Raw genomic sequence first — 17,042 nt, forward strand, 5'->3', positions numbered from 1 at the left:
CACAGAGTGTCAGCGGTGCTCCAGGAGACAGAGCGGAGGTGGACTCTCCGCACCACCGTCAGTGGAAGGAGTCTGTGAACGCTGAGGACCCTTCAGCCCTGCGGATCAGAGGCAGCCCTTCCATCCAGAGGAACGTGGGACACGGCGAGGACAGGCCAGGTCCTGGGGCAGAACCAGGCCCAGCCAGACAGCCCCACCCAGACCATCTGAACACAGGTCCAGCCTCCCAGGGCGCTAAGGGCAGCACCTCCTCCATCCCCTACATTGACTGCAGTGATATAGATAGTGAATGTGACGTGGCCAAGGGCCGGGTTACCTGGTCTCATCCTACTGACAGCCATGGGGAGGAGGCCGCGAGCCCCCACCGTGGCAGTATAAACGAGCGGGAACTGGCTCTGGGTAGGATGAGGTACAGAGAGTCCCCCCTCAATATGAGCTGTGAGTTAGATGAGTCGGCCAACCTGCCGTTCTTCGGCAGTGGTCCGCCCCGTCTCAATAGCACTATGATTGAGGAGTTGGGAGGTGGTGGAATTGGGGACCAGCGTAGTAGCAGCCCCCTGACGGTCCGCCTGTTAGGCTCTAAGAGCACCACCTCCAGCCCCGTCACCTTCCACCGGACCGGCTCACTCAGCCACGCTGAGCAAAACGGTCACGGCTCCAGGCCCCCACGCTGGGACGACCAGGGTCTCAGGGGGTTTAACACCCAGAGAGGCCATGGGGGGCCCCAAGACCAAGGTCAGGCCCCATCCCACTACGGCAGCTATTCGCCCATCATGGCCCGCTCGCCACACTTACAAAAGCTCCACAACATGCGTAACCGTTCCGACACAGACCCCTTCGTCCTGAGCCGGCATCAGGCCACCTCCACGCCCTCCCACGATCCCCGGCCTGTCACCTCCCGTATGGCTGCTCTGGAGCGCCGCGTAAAGGCCAATGGCTTGTCTGCCCCCGGCCAACCCAAGCCCGGCCCCATACAGAAGCTGTACAGCCATGGTGGCGTAGACCACATAGGGGCTGTTCAGATGATTGACGGCTCCACCAGCAGTGGCACAGAGTCCAGTGACTCAGAGACCGAGAACACCACGGGCAGCTCCAGCAGTCACCCGCTGACCTACGGTAACCCCATGGCCGTGGGGTTCAACTACCCCTCCCCCATGCCCAGGAACAAGTACTCCTTTGGGAGCCTCCAGCTGGATGAGGAGATGGAGGAGGATGGCTGCCTTAACTTTAGTGACGAGGACGGGGCACAGGTGTTCAGCTGTTAGGCCAGAGGAAGGAAGTCCAGAGACCTGCTCCATGGTGGCTTTGGCTCTGGTGGTTAGCATGGGTGATAGCTATGCCAGTCTGTGTGAAGGGACAGAAGTTACTCAGAAAGGGTTGATTCGGGGGACTACTAACTCCTCTGTCTCTGTGCTGCCAACATGGCACTAACTGAGTATACAGTATAGTCTGCTCAGCCATGAGCCAGCCTAACACTCTGTTTCCCATTGGGTTGCTTGCCCTTTAACTGAGAGATAGAGAGAGAGAAAGTGGGATGAAGGCTCTCTGTCCTGTTCTCTTCTACCCTCAGGTGGTTAACCTTTCCTGTCTGTTCTGACTGTATTGGTGTCTATACACACACACACACACACACACACACACACACACACACACACCAGGTGGTTCTCAGTTAGAGACATCATCGTTTTCTAGTGCCACGTCTTTTTAAAGACCACTGTACAGCAGTGTGAACCAATCCAGTGGAAACCCCCTGATGCTCTGTATCTAGCTGGACTTTTGGGATGAAGTCGAGGGAATACTGTTTCTGGAGATGCAGAGATACAGTACCAGTCAGGAGTTTGGACACACCTACTCATTCCAGGGTTTTTCTTTATTTGTTTTACTATTTTCTACATTGTAGAATAATAGTGAAGACATCAAACTATGAAATAACACATAGAATCATGTGGTAACTCAAAAAGTGTTAAACAAATCAAAATATATTTTATGTTTGAGATTCTTCAAAGCAGCCACCCTTTGCCTTGATGACAGGTTTGCACACTATTGGCATTTTCTCAACCAGCTTCATGAGGTGGTCATCTGGAATGCTTTTCCAACAGTCTTGAAGGAGTTCCCACATATGCTGAACACTTGTTGGCTGCTTTTCCTTCACTCTGCGGTCCAATTCATCGGGATGGCGTATCACTGCAGAATGCTGTGGTAGCCATGCTGGTTAAGTGTGCCTTGAATTCTATATAAATCACTGACAGTGTCACCAGCAAATTACCCCCACACCATCACACCTCCACCTCCATGCTTCACAGTGGGAACCACACATGGGAGATCATCCGTTCACCTATTCTGCGTCTCACAAAGACACGGCGGTTGGAAGAAAACATCTCACCTTTGGACTCATCAGACCAAAGGACAGATTTCCACTGGTCTAATATCCGTTGCTCGTGTTCCTAGGCCCAAGCAAGTCTCTTCTTCTTATTGGTGTCCTTTAGTAGTGGTTTCTTTTCAGCAATTCAACCTCTGAACAGTTGATGTTGAGATGTGTCTGTTACTTGAACTCTATTTGGGCTCTGGGTCTTCCTTTCCTGTGGCGGTCCTCATGAGAGCCAGTTTCATCACAGCGCTTGATGGTTTTTTGCAACTGCACTGAAACTTTCATTCTTGAAAATTTCCACATTGACTGACGTTCATGTCTTAAAGTAATGATGGTCTGTCGTTTCTCTGTTCTTATTTGAGTTGTTCTTGCCATAATATGGACTTAGCATTTTACCAAATAGGGCTATCTTCTGTATAACCCCCCTACTTTGTCACAACACAACTGATTGGCTCAAACGCATTAAGAAGAAAATAAATTCCACACATTAACTTTCAACAAGGCACACCTGCTAATTTAAATGTAATCCAGGTGACTACCTCATGAAGCTGGTTGAGAGAATGCCAAGAGTGTGCAAACCTGTCATCAAGGCAAAGGGTGGCTGCTTTGAAGAATCTCAAATATAAAGTATATTTGGACTTTATTTTGGTTACTACATGATTCCATGTGTTATTTCATAGTTTTGATGTCTTCACTATTATTCTACAATGTAGAAAATAGTAAAAAATAAAGATAAACCCTTGAATGAGTAGGTGTGTCCAAACTTCTGACTGCTACTGTATGTTGTTCTGCGAGCGGACTGGACTTGCACACTCAACATGGAATCTACAATGATGCATTGTGTTGTTTATTGATTGTTTATTGATTGTTTATTGATTGTTGGAGAGTTCCAATGCTCTGTCAAATGCCGTCATGTGTCTTCATCGTGACTGTATAACCTGTCCATTCTGTCAGTGGACAGTATGCTGTTGTTTGGCTAGCATGTCGATGGGGACGTTGGTCTATGTTTTATACACTACTGTATATATGTGTTGCTTTTTTAATCGTTATGATCATATTGTAGACTCTTGTGATTGGTTCATGTTAATCAGATCTACTAATAGAAGAGACAGACAGGCTGTTTCCTGTGATTTTCTATGTTGCCTGGCATTGGATATGTGATTCATTGTTTATATTTAGCGAGTTGCTTAGGAGAACACAAGTGTATTGAGTATACATGTTGCTTGTACTGTACATACGGTCGGTCTCTAATTAGTGTCCATAGTGAGAGGACTACAGTAGTGAGAGATTTACAGTAGTGAGAGATGTACAGTAGTGAGATGACTACAGTAGTGAGAGGACTACAGTAGTGAGAGGACTACAATAGTGAGAGGACTCCAGTAGTGAGAGATGTACAATAGGTCATGTCTTAGTTTGTTGGGTGCTGAGAAGGCTTTCTGTTCGACTACAGCACGTCCCAACCTCAACTCCTGATTTGATAGTCAATGTTTACAGTAACATAAAGGTCTTCTGTACAAAGTGATCAACGGATTGAAATTTTAACTAATTATTGTTGACTGGCGTTTTTAGGCATCACAGAGCCACGCAAATTTTTTCATAGACATAGCTTGTTGTGGGAAACATCAGTTTAATGAAGAAACTTTATATAAAAGACTGTTGTGGCAACTTGACATACCAGAACACGCCCAGACCCAGTCAGTACTGTTGGACAGTACTGGTATAATATTGACCACTGGTGGCATCTCTTCTTGTTCCTGTCTATCTAAACATCTCATTGTCTATTGAACTCCAGGGGTCTACTTATCTCTCTAGTTTGCCCCTTTCTCCCCTTACAGAATGACTCTGCACTTTTGTGTTTATTTTGTTTTCTTGCTGTCCCTGATTGTCTTTGCTTTGCTTCATTCTCCTCCTTGTCATTTTGTTTTGCTGTATATTATTTTGATTAAGGATTTACTGACCTTACATCACAATGTTTTTTTAAATATTTTTTTAAAATGTCTTTGTTCAATTGAAACTCTGTTCTGCCAGCATGCAGCACTTACTAAGTCAAGTCTCACCGTGTCTCTATTTCCCTGCTCTGGATGCATGTGAACCTGTTCCCGTACTGTCCTGATGTCTTACTGTTCTGTCACAGGCTGTGTGAAGAGAAAACACAAGGGTTTAACTGGGTCTCCTTTCACTGCAGTGATCCCGTTAACTGTCAACAGAGGTTACAGAGGTCTAGAATATAGGGCTGGAGAATTGAGAAATGACTTTGTTCAGGATGACAGGAACTAGGGAATAAGCAGGGAACATAAAGGCAGGTTTCAGTATGTGCTGCATGTTGTGGGTCTGAAAGACGGCAGCATGTCAAAGCTCCAAGTCTCTCAGCTCATCGATGCTTTTAGCTGTATCCATGTGTGTATATATATATATACATACAGTGCATTCGGAAGGTATTCAGACCCCATCACTTTTTCCACATTTGTTACGTTACAGCCTTATTCAAACATGTATGAAATAGTTTTTTCTCCCTCATTAATCTACACACAATACCCCATCATGACAATACAAAAACGTTTTTTTTTAAAATGTATTCACATAAGTTGTCAGACCCTTTACTTTGTTGAAGAACCATTGGCAGTGATTACAGCATCAAGTCTTGTCAGGTATTTTATTTATACCTTTATTTATTTTTTTATTTTTTTATAAATATTTATTTATTTAACTAGGCAAGTCAGTTAAGAACAAATTCTTATTTTCAATGACGGCCTAAGAACCGTGGGTTAACTGCCTGGTCAGGGGCAGAACAACAGATTTTTACCTTGTCAGCTCGTAGATTCGATCGAGCAACCTTTCTGTTACTGGCCTAAAGCTCTAACCACTAGGCTACCTGCTACCCCGAGTGTGACGCTACAAGCTTGGCATATTTGTATTAGGCGATTTCTCCCATTCTTCTCTGCAGAACCTCTCAAGCTCTGTCAGGTTGGATGGGGAGCGTCGTTGCACAGGTATTTTCAGGTCTCTCCAGAGATGTTTGATTGGGTTCAAGTCCGGTCTCTGGCTGGGCCACTCAAGGATATTCATAGACTTTCTTGAAGCCACTCCTGCGTTGTCTTGGCTGTGTGTTTAGGGTCCTTGTCCTTTTGGAAGGTGAACCTTCACCCCAGTCTGAGTTCCTGAGCACTCTGGAGCAGGTTTTCGTCAAGGATCTCTCTGTACTTTGCTCCGTTCATCTTTCCCTCGATCTTGACTAGTCTCCCAGTCCCAGTCCCTACCGCTGAAAAACATCCCCACAGCATGATGCTGCCACCACCTTGGTCTGAGTCCTTTAGGTGCCTTTTGGCAAACTACAAGCGGACTGTCATGTACCTTTTACCGAGGAGTGGCTTCCATCTTGCCACTCTACCATAAAGGCCTGATTAGTGGAGTGCTGCAGAGATGGTTGTTCTGGACGTTTTTCTCATCTCCATCTTGGTCTCCTCCCTGAGCAAGACCCTTCTCAGTTTGGCCGGGTGGCCAGCTCTAAAAAGAGTCTTGGTGGTTCCAAGCGTATTCCATTTAAGAATGATGGAGGCCACTGTGTTCTTGGGGGCCTTCAATGTTGCAGACATTTTTTGGTACCCTTCCCCAGATCTGTGCCTCAACACAATCCTGTCTTGGGAGCTCTACAGACAATTCCTTCGACCTCGTGTCTTGGTTTTTGCTCTGACATGGGCTATCAACTGTGGGAGCTTATATAGACAGGTGTGTGCCTTTCCAAATCATGTCCAATCAATTGAATTTACCACAGGTGGACTCCAATCAAGTTGTAGAAACATCTCAAGGATGATCAATGGAAACAGGATACACCTGAGCTCAATTTTGAGTCTCATAGCAAAGGGTCTGAATACTTATGTAAATAAGGTATTTCTGGTTTTATTTTGTAGAAATTTGAAGACATTTTTAAAAACCTGTTTTTACTTTGTCATCATGGGATATTTTGTGTAGATTAATGAGATGTTTTATTTATTTAATCCATTTTAGAATAAGGCTGTAATGTAACAAAATGTGGAAAAAGGAAAAGGTCTGAATATTTTCCGAATGCACTGTATAGTGTCACTCAATGTTGTTTTTACTCAGCCTTCCAGGTAGCGTGAGGGGACAGTATGAGGGTACTTAACTGTTGGTTACTGGATCATTGGAGGAAAAGAACACCCTGTCAGACATACCAAGCACTGTCTTATGGCTCTGTGATGTTGGGCTGTTGTACACAACTGATATTTGTGGATTTTTGTATTGAATGCTAAATAATTGACTAAACTTTTTTTTAAAAATGTTTTTACCATTATTTAACTAGGCAAGTCAGATAATAAGAATAAGTTCTTATTTACAACGACAGATTGTTACCTCGTCAGCTCGGGGATTCGATCTAGTAAGCTTTCGGTTACTGGCCCAACGCTCTAACCACTAGGCTACCTGCCACCCTTACACTGAATATACCAAACATTAGGAACACTGTCCTCGTATTAAGTTGTACCCACCACCCGGTTGCCCTCAGAATAGACTCAATTTGTCAGGGCATGGACTCTACAAGGTGTCAAAAGTGTTCCACAGGGATGCTGGATCTATGTTGACTCCAATATTTCCCGCAGTTGTGTTAAATTGGCTGGATGTCCTTTGGGTGGTGGACCGTTCTTGATACACACAGGGAAACTGATGAGCGTGAAAAACCCAACAGCGTTGCGGTTATTGACACAAACCTGCTGCGCCTGGCATTTACTACCATACCCTGTTCAAAGGCACTTCAATGTTTTGTCTTGTCCATTCACTCTCTGAATGGAACACATTCTCAGTGGATGTCTCTATTGTCTGAAGGCTTAACCTGTCTCCTCCCCTTCATCTACACTGATTGAAAAGGATTTAATAAGTGACACCAATAAGTGATCATAACTTTCAACCTAGATTGACCTGGTCAGAGCAGGGATCCTTAATGTTTTGTTCACTCGGTGTATCGTAATACACTGTGAGCTAGTCTTAAACTCATGTGTCTATAGGCCGGGCTTGTGTGAGCTAGTCTTAAACCCATGTGTCTATAGGCCGGGCTTGTGTGAGCTAGTCTTACACTGCTGGTGTCACCATGTGGGCCGGGCTTGGTTCCATTGCATGTCCAAGAGGCTAACCCAGGGCTCAGGCGGTGGTGTTCATGCTTTCTGGCTGTTGCACTATGTACTGTATGTACCTCACCTCACTCTCTCACTGCTACCTACTTTAACATTTCACCCGTTCAGACAACACCCACAACAGACCAGACCGGAGCAGGCAAATATCACTCACAGCAGACAGACAGTGGCCGGCAGATATCACTCACGGGCAGACAAGACAGTGGCAGGCAGATATCACTCACGGGCAGACAAGACAGTGGCAGGCAGATATCACTCACGGGCAGACAAGACAGTGGCAGGCAGATATCACTCACAGCAGACAAGACAGTGACAGGCAGACATCACTCACGGGCAGACAAGACAGTGGCAGGCAGATATCACTCACGGGCAGACAAGACAGTGGCAGGCAGATATCACTCACGGGCAGACAAGACAGTGGCAGGCAGATATCACTCACAGCAGACAAGACAGTGACAGGCAGACATCACTCACAGCAGACAAGACAGTGACAGGCAGACAAGACAGTGGCAGGCAGATATCACTCACAGTGATAATGTAATAATGAAGTAACAACAGTAATAATGGTGTCTTAATAAAGTAATAATGGAGTAATAACAGTAGTAATAATGCAAGAAAGTAATAATGACAGTAGTAATAATGAAGTAATAACAGTAGTAATATTGTAATGAAATAATAACAGTAGTAATATTGTAATGAAATAATAACAGTAGTAATATTGTAATGAAGTAATACCAGTAGTAATAATGTAATAATAACAGTAGTAATAATGAAGTAATAACAGTAGTAATATTGTAATGAGATAATAACAGTAGTAATATTGTAATGAAGTAATACCAGTAGTAATAATGTAGTAATAACAGTAGTAATATTGTAATGAAGTAATAACAGTAGTAATAATATAATAATAACAGTAGTAATATTGTAATGAAGTAATAACAGTAGTAATAATATAATAATAACAGTAGTAATATTGTAATGAAGTAATAACAGTAGTAATAATATAATAATAACAGTAGTAATATTGTAATGAAATAATAACAGTAGTAATATTGTAATGAAGTAATACCAGTAGTAATAATGAAGTAATAACAGTAGTAATAATGAAAAAATAACAGTAGTAATATTGTAATGAAATAATAACAGTAGTAATATTGTAATGAAGTAATACCAGTAGTAATAATGAAGTAATAACAGTAGTAATAATGAAATAATAACAGTAGTAATAATGAAAAAATAACAGTAGTAATATTGTAATGAAGTAATAACAGTAGTAATAATGAAGTAATAACAGTAGTAATATTGTAATGAAATAATAACAGTAGTAATATTGTAATGAAGTAATACCAGTAGTAATAATGTAATAATAACAGTAGTAATATTGTAATGAAGTAATAACAGTAGTAATATGGTTTTAATAAGGTAATAATGAAGTAATACCAGTAGTAATATTGTAATGAAATAATAACAGTAGTAATATTGTAATGAAGTAATAACAGTAGTAATATTGTAATGAAATAATAACAGTAGTAATATTGTAATGACATAATAATGAAGTAATAACAGTAGTAATAATGAAATAATAACAGTTGTAATATTGTAATGAAGTAATACCAGTAGTAATATTGTAATGACATAATAATGAAGTAATAACAGTAGTAATAATGAAATAATAACAGTTGTGATATTGTAATGAAGTAATAACAGTAGTAATATTGTAATGAAGTAATACCAGTAGTAATATTGTAATGACATAATAATGAAGTAATAACAGTAGTAATAATGAAATAATAACAGTTGTAATATTGTAATGAAGTAATAACAGTAGTAATATTGTTTTAATAAAGTAATACTGAAGTAATAACAGTAGTAATATTGTTTTAATAAAGTAATCATGAAGTAATAACAGCAGTAAAACTGTATAAAGACATTATTCTGGGTCACATTAGCACTTTGTGACACGTACTGTTAGCCAGGTCCCAGGCAATATGCTAGTTGTAAATTCAACAACTTTACTTGCTGCTCTTTCACCTTTTCTCTCTCTCACCTACTTCCATAACATGTTGGATACTACAGTCTCCATCCATAACATGTTGGATACTACAGTCTCCATCCATAACACCTTGGATACTACAGTCTCCATCCATAACACCTTGGATACTACAGTCTCCATCCATAACACCTTGCATACTACAGTCTCCATCCATAACCACATTGGATACTACAGTCTCCATCCATAACATGTTGGATACTACAGTCTCCATCCATAACACCTTGGTTACTACAGTCTCCATCCATAACACGGGATACTACAGTCTCCATCCATAACACCTTGGTTACTACAGTCTCCATCCATAACACCTTGGATAATACAGTCTCCATCCATAACACGGGATACTACAGTCTCCATCCATAACATGTTGGATACTACAGTCTCCATCCATAACACCTTGGATACTACAGTCTCCATCCATAACACCTTGGATACTACAATCTCCATCCATAACACCTTGGATACTACAGTCTCCATCCATAACCACATTGGATACTACAGTCTCCATCCATAACACCTTGGATACTACAGTCTCCATCCATAACACCTTGCATACTACAGTCTCCATCCATAACCACATTGGATACTACAGTCTCCATCCATAACATGTTGGATACTACAGTCTCCATCCATAACACCTTGGTTACTACAGTCTCCATCCATAACACGGGATACTACAGTCTCCATCCATAACACCTTGGTTACTACAGTCTCCATCCATAACACCTTGGATACTACAGTCTCCATCCATAACACATTGGATACTACAGTCTCCATCCATAACACGGGATACTACAGTCTCCATCCATAACACATTGGATACTACAGTCTCCATCCATAACACGGGATACTACAGTCTCCATCCATAACACGGGATACTACAGTCTCCATCCATAACACGGGATACTACAGTCTCCATCCATAACAAGTTGGATGCCACCCGTCTCGTCTTCGGGTCCTTTTTGACACTCTCTGATACCCATTTTACCATCTTTTCTCTTTCCCAGAGACTTTTTTACACTTTTTAACATTGTATACAGTTGTGCACTAGTGACAATAAAGTTGACCTTTATGAAGTGGGAGTCCAGAATCTTTTTTTTATAAAGACCCCCAACATTGTCTCGTTGTCACTCTAGATGCTAGTCCCCTCCCATCCTCCTGTGATGTCATAGCATAGCTCTGTTAAATATCTGTATGTGTAGTGTGTTCGATAGACTCATTTGTGTCTCGTGGCTGTGTGTGGTAATCCGTGCTGCTTGTCACGGCCGTCCCCTCCATCCTAGTGTGTAGAATTGTAGGATCAGACATTCACCAGAGATGTTGCTAGTTTAATCATTGTTTTGTTCATGCCAACGTGGTGCTATCAGAGGAAAGGAGACAGTGGTGGGCAAGTATGCAATCAAGTTTCCCTAGTGAACATCCTAGTGAACATCCTAGTGAACATAGTGGCAGTGTAGGGGATTTAGGTAAGCGATTACACTCAATCATAATACTGTATTCAACCCAACAGCTGATCTATCATGCTGAAATCCCAGACATTAGAGAGAGGGGGAAGAGCCTTAAAGCTGTCTGGATATTAGAGAGAGAGAAAAGCATTAGAGCTGTCTGGATATTAGAGAGAGAGAAGAGCATTACAGCTGTCTGGACATTAGAGAGAGAAGAGCATTAGAGCTGTCTGGACATTAGAGAGAGAAGATCATTAGAGCTGTCTGGATATTAGAGAGAGAGAAGAGCATTAGAGCTGTCTGGATATTAGAGAGAGAGAAGAGTGTTAGAGCTGTCTGGACATTAGAGAGAGAAGATCATTAGAGCTGTCTGGATATTAGAGAGAGAGAAGAGCATTAGAGCTGTCTGGATATTAGAGAGAGAGAAGAGCATTAGAGCTGTCTGGATATTAGAGAGAGAGAAGAGCATTAGAGCTGTCTGGATATTAGAGAGAGAGAAGAGCATTAGAGCTGTCTGGATATTAGAGAGAAGATCATTAGAGCTGTCTGGATATTAGAGAGAGAGAAGATCATTAGAGCTGTCTGGATATTAGAGAGAGAGAAGAGCATTAGAGCTGTCTGGATATTAGAGAGAGAGAAGAGCATTAGAGCTGTCTGGATATTAGAGAGAGAGAAGAGTGTTAGAGCTGTCTGGATATTAGAGAGAGAGAAGAGCATTAGAGCTGTCTGGATATTAGAGAGAGAGAAGATCATTAGAGCTGTCTGGATATTAGAGAGAGAGAAGAGCATTAGAGCTGTCTGGATATTAGAGAGAGAGAAGAGTGTTAGAGCTGTCTGGATATTAGAGAGAGAGAAGAGTGTTAGAGCTGTCTGGATATTAGAGAGAGAGAAGAGTGTTAGAGCTGTCTGGATATTAGAGAGAGAGAAGAGCATTAGAGCTGTCTGGACATTAGAGAGAGAGAAGAGCATTAGAGCTGTCTGGATATTAGAGAGAGAGAAGAGCATTAGAGCTGTCTGGATATTAGAGAGAGAGAAGAGCATTAGAGCTGTCTGGATATTAGAGAGAGAGAAGAGTGTTAGAGCTGTCTGGATATTAGAGAGAGAGAAGAGTGTTAGAGCTGTCTGGATATTAGAGAGAGAGAAGAGTGTTAGAGCTGTCTGGATATTAGAGAGAGAGAAGAGCATTAGAGCTGTCTGGATATTAGAGAGAGAGAAGAGTGTTAAAGCTGTCTGGACATTAGAGACATGAAACATGCTGCAGATATTTATGGATTTAATTTAACTTCTTCAGCTGACTCTCTTTCTCATCCCCCTCTCCATTCCGTCAACAGGGGTGGTTTCCAACAGCCCTCATCTCTCCGCCTCCTCCGTTAACTCCCAGGGCATTGTCAACGGTCAGAAGCCGGTCGAACTCTGTGGTCACAGTCCGGACGTTCGGCAGCCCTCTCCCCTCACCAGTCCCTTGCTCAACGATGCCGGCAGTGTGCGCACCGACGATGAAGACGAGGTTGGGAGGAAGGTTTGTGTTCCAGAGAGGGCCCTATGTGACAGGACTACAGCTAGAAAGGCATTGATGTGCCTCATTGTGGTTTTAAATCTCCAATTACCATCACCTGCTTCAAAGAGGCTCCAGTCACATACAGTAGTACCTACAATAGCAGAGGATTGAGATTACCTGGCCTAAATAACTCTCCACAGGGACGAGTGCTGGGTACCCTGTACCAAGTCTGATGTAACTGGGCTACATGTCGTAACACTGGAATTGATTATTCAAAATGTGAAAAAATGACCCATGACACAGTAGTGTTGTCTCTGCACAGTTAAGAGTCTGTTTTACTTTCCTTCAGAGGTTCCCTACCGACAAGGCCTACTTTATCGCCAAGGAGCTGCTGACCACAGAGAGGACCTATCTGAAGGACCTGGAAGTGGTGACTGTGGTAAGGGCACATCACCAGATAGATTATTCCGCTCTCTCTCTGTTACGATAAACTAGGAGTGGTGGGTGGAATCAGGCGCAGAGAGCAGGGTTCAGTCGTTTGTCAAATGTATTCACCAGCGCAACAAAAACGGTCACGCCAATACACAGGGCGGATACAAGTTGCCAGTCCAAACAACAGGACAAAAATAGTACACGAAAATAGAAATAAGACACGAACAAATAACACCATCCAACACAGAGTAACAAGAAACAAGCCCGCACAAATACCCAGCAGGCCTAGTGCCCTTAAATAACCTACAAACAAACCCTAATACAAAACAGGTGTTACCCAATAACCAAAAACAAACGGAAAGGGAATCGATGGCAGCTAATAGGCCGGCGACGACGACCGCCGAGCACCGCCCAAACAGGAAGAGGCACCATCTTCGGCGAGGTTCGTGACAGTACCCCCCCCTTGACGCGCGGCTCCCGCAGTGTGCCGACCCCGGCCTCGAGGACGACCCGGAGGACGAGGCGCGGGGCGATCCGGGTGGAGGCGGTGGAAATCCCTCAAGAGGGAAGGATCTAAAATGTCCCCCCCGGTACCCAGCACCTCTCCTCCGGACTGTACCCCTCCCAGTCCACGAGGTACTGCAGGCCCCTCACCCGGCGTCTCGAGTCCAGATTAGCTCGTACTGTGTACGCCGGGGACCCCTCGATGTCCAGAGGGGGTGGAGGGACCTCCGGTACCTCATTGTCTTGTAGGGGACCAGCTACCACCGGCCTGAGGAGAGACACATGAAACGAGGGGTTAATGCGATAATAAGAGGGAAGTTGCAATCTATAACACACCTCGTTTATCCTCCTCAGGACATTAAATGGCCCCACACACTGCGGCCCCAGCTTCGGCAGGGCAGGCGGAGGGGCAGGTTTCGGGTCGAGAGCCAGACCCTGTCCCCTGGTGCGAACACCGGGGCCTCACTGCGGTGGCGGTCAGCGTCTCTCTTCTGCCGTTCACTGGCCTGCCTGAGAGAATCCTGGACTGCCCGCCAGGTCTCTCTAGAGCGCTGTACCCACTCCTCCACCGCAGGTTCCTCGGTCTGACTCTGATGCCACGGAGCCAGGACCGGCTGGTAACCTAGTACGCATTCGAATGGCGACATATTCGTGGACGAATGCCGAAGAGAGTTCTGGGCCAACTCTGCCCACGGGACGTACCTCGCCCATTCTCCTGGCCGGTCCTGGCAATACGACCTCAGAAACCTACCCACTTCCTGGTTTACTCTCTCCACCTGCCCATTACTTTTGGGGTGATAACCAGAGGTAAGGCTGACCGAGATCCCCAGACGCTCCATTAACGCCTTCCAAACCCGAGACGTGAACTGGGGACCCCGATCGGAGACGATATCCTCTGGAACCCCATAGTGCCGGAAGACGTGGGTAAATAGAGCCTCTGCAGTCTGTAGGGCCGTAGGGAGACCAGGCAATGGGAGGAGACGGCAGGACTTAGAGAACCGATCCACAACGACCAGAACGGTAGTGTTCCCCTGGGATGGAGGAAGATCAGTAAGGAAATCTACCGAGAGATGGGACCATGGCCGTTGTGGAACCGGGAGGGGCTGTAACTTCCCTCTAGGAAGGTGCCTAGGAGCCTTACTCTGGGCGCATACCGAACAGGAAGAGACATAGAGCCTCACATCCTTAGCTAAGGTGGGCCACCAGTATTTCCCCCTAAGACCCCACACTGTCCTATCAATCCCCTGATGACCCGCAGACGGTAGTGTGTGGGCCCACCGAATCAATTTATCACGGACACCAAGCGGTATGTAACTTCGACCAGTCGGACACTGTGTAGGCGCAGGTTCAACCCTCAACGCCCGCTCGATGTCCGCGTCCACCTCCCATACCACTGGGGCATACCACTGGGGCCACCAGCCGAGAGGCTGGAAGGATGGGAGTGGGTTCGATGGACCGGTCCTCGGTGTCATAGAGACGGGACAGCGCGTCGGCCTTAGTGTTGAGGGAACCTGGTCTGTAAGAGATCGTAAATCTAAAACGTGTAAAGAACATGGCCCACCTAGCCTGACGCGGATTCAGTCTCCTCGCTGCTCGAATATACTCCAGATTACGGTGGTCAGTCCAGATGAGGAAAGGATGTTTAGCCCCCTCTAGCCAGTGTCTCCACACCTTCAGGGCTTTTACCATAGCTAGTAACTCCCGATCCCCCACATCATAGTTCCGCTCCGCCGGATCCAGCTTCTTAGAAAAGAAAGCGCAGGGACGGAGCTTCGGTGGCGTGCCCGAGCGCTGAGACAGCACCGCTCCAACCCCAGCCTCGGACGCATCCATCTCCACTATGAATGCTAACAAAGGGTCCGGATGCGCCAACACGGGAGCCCCAGTGAACAGTGCCTTCAACTGGTTGAAGGCTCCATCAGCCTCTGCTGACCACCGCAGACGCACCGGCCCCCCCTTCAGCAGTGAGGTAATGGGCGCCGCTACTTGGCCAAAACCCCGGATAAACCTCCGATAGTAATTGGCAAACCCTAATAACCGCTGCCCCTCCTTTACCGTGGTCGGAGTCGGCCAATTACGCACAGCGTTAACGCGGTCACACTCAATCATCATCCCCGAGCTGGAAATGCGATAACCCAGGAAGGAAACGGCTTGTTTGGAGAACACACATTTCTCAGCCTTGACGTATAGGTCATGCTCCAGCAGTCGCCCAAGAACCTTGCGCACCAGGGAAACATGCGCGGCGCGTGTGGTAGAATAAATCAAGATGTCATCAATATAGACTACCACACCCTGCCCGTGCAAGTCCCTGAGAATCTCATCTACAAAGGATTGGAAGATGGCTGGAGCATTCTTCAACCCATACGGCATGACGAGGTACTCATAGTGGCCTGATGTGGTACTAAACGTTGTTTTCCACTCGTCTCCTCCCCGAATACGCACCAAATTATACGCGCTCCTGAGGTCCAGTTTTGTGAAGAAACGCGCTCCGTGGAATGATTCCACCGCCGTAGCGATGAGAGGTAGCGGATAACTAAAACCCACTGTGATCGAATTGAGACCTCGATAATCAATGCACGGACGCAGTCCTCCCTCCTTTTTCCTCACAAAAAAGAAACTCGAGGAGACGGGTGACATGGAGGGCCGAATGTACCCCTGTCTCAGAGCTTCCGTGACATATGTCTCCATAGCCAGCGTCTCCTCCTGTGACAGTGGGTACACGTGACTCCGGGGAAGTGCAGCGTTCTCCTGGAGGTTTATCACGCAATCCCACCGTCGATGGGGTGGTAATTTGGTCGCTTTCTTCTTACTAAAAGCGATAGCCAAATCGGCATATTCTGGGGGAATGCGCACGGTGGAAACCTGGTCTGGACTCTCCACCGTCGTGGCACCGATGGAAACTCCTATACACCTATCTGAACACTCGTCTGACCACCCCTTAAGACCCCCCTGTTTCCAGGAAATAAGGGGATTGTGAATAGCCAGCCAGGGAACCCCCAACACCACCGGAAACCCAGGTGAATCAATAAGGTGAGCTACTGAGTGACTAAGACAGGCAAGCCCCATACTATTGTGGAGGACATCATTCTTTCTGTTACTGCAGATATGGCTGGGACAATGCTGGGGGAAAAGGCCAAAAGTACTATACAGACAATGGCTTCATCAAACAACACTGTTTCATGACACATCAGTGACATGGCAGGAGATATATTGAAAGAATTACTGCTTGGCATACAAGCCAGTGAATTCTATGCGTTACAGCTGGATGAGTCAACAGACGTGTAGGGCCTGGCACAGCTCCTGGTATATGTCTGTTACAGCTGGATGAGTCAACAGACGTGTAGGGCCTGGCACAGCTCCTGGTATATGTCTGTTACAGCTGGATGAGTCAACAGGGCCTGGCACAGCTCCTGGTATATGTCTGTTACAGCTGGATGAGTCAACATACGTGGCGCGCCTGGCACAGCTCCTGGTATATGTCTGTTACAGCTGGATGAGTCAACAGGCCTGGCACAGCTCCTGGTATATGTCTGTTACAGCTGGATGAGTCAACAGGCCTGGCACAGCTCCTGGTATATGTTTGTTACAGCTGGATGAGTCA

General features: G+C 45.4%; 1 protein-coding gene across 2 annotated transcripts in view; it reads left to right on the top strand.

The window, feature by feature from the left end:
• LOC115130642 (FERM, ARHGEF and pleckstrin domain-containing protein 1-like) overlaps positions 1–17,042 on the top strand; it is a 119,633-nt gene that overhangs the window by 81,859 nt on the left and 20,732 nt on the right. For both annotated transcript variants that reach the window (XM_065019359.1, XM_065019361.1), the window contains exons 13-15: positions 6–216; positions 12,339–12,526; positions 12,855–12,944. In XM_065019359.1, the coding sequence (XP_064875431.1) occupies positions 6–216; positions 12,339–12,526; positions 12,855–12,944 (489 nt within the window). The remainder of the gene's footprint in view (positions 1–5; positions 217–12,338; positions 12,527–12,854; positions 12,945–17,042) is intronic.

The sequence above is a fragment of the Oncorhynchus nerka genome, linkage group LG1 (genome assembly GCF_034236695.1).
Source record: "Oncorhynchus nerka isolate Pitt River linkage group LG1, Oner_Uvic_2.0, whole genome shotgun sequence".
Classification (NCBI taxonomy): domain Eukaryota; kingdom Metazoa; phylum Chordata; class Actinopteri; order Salmoniformes; family Salmonidae; genus Oncorhynchus; species Oncorhynchus nerka.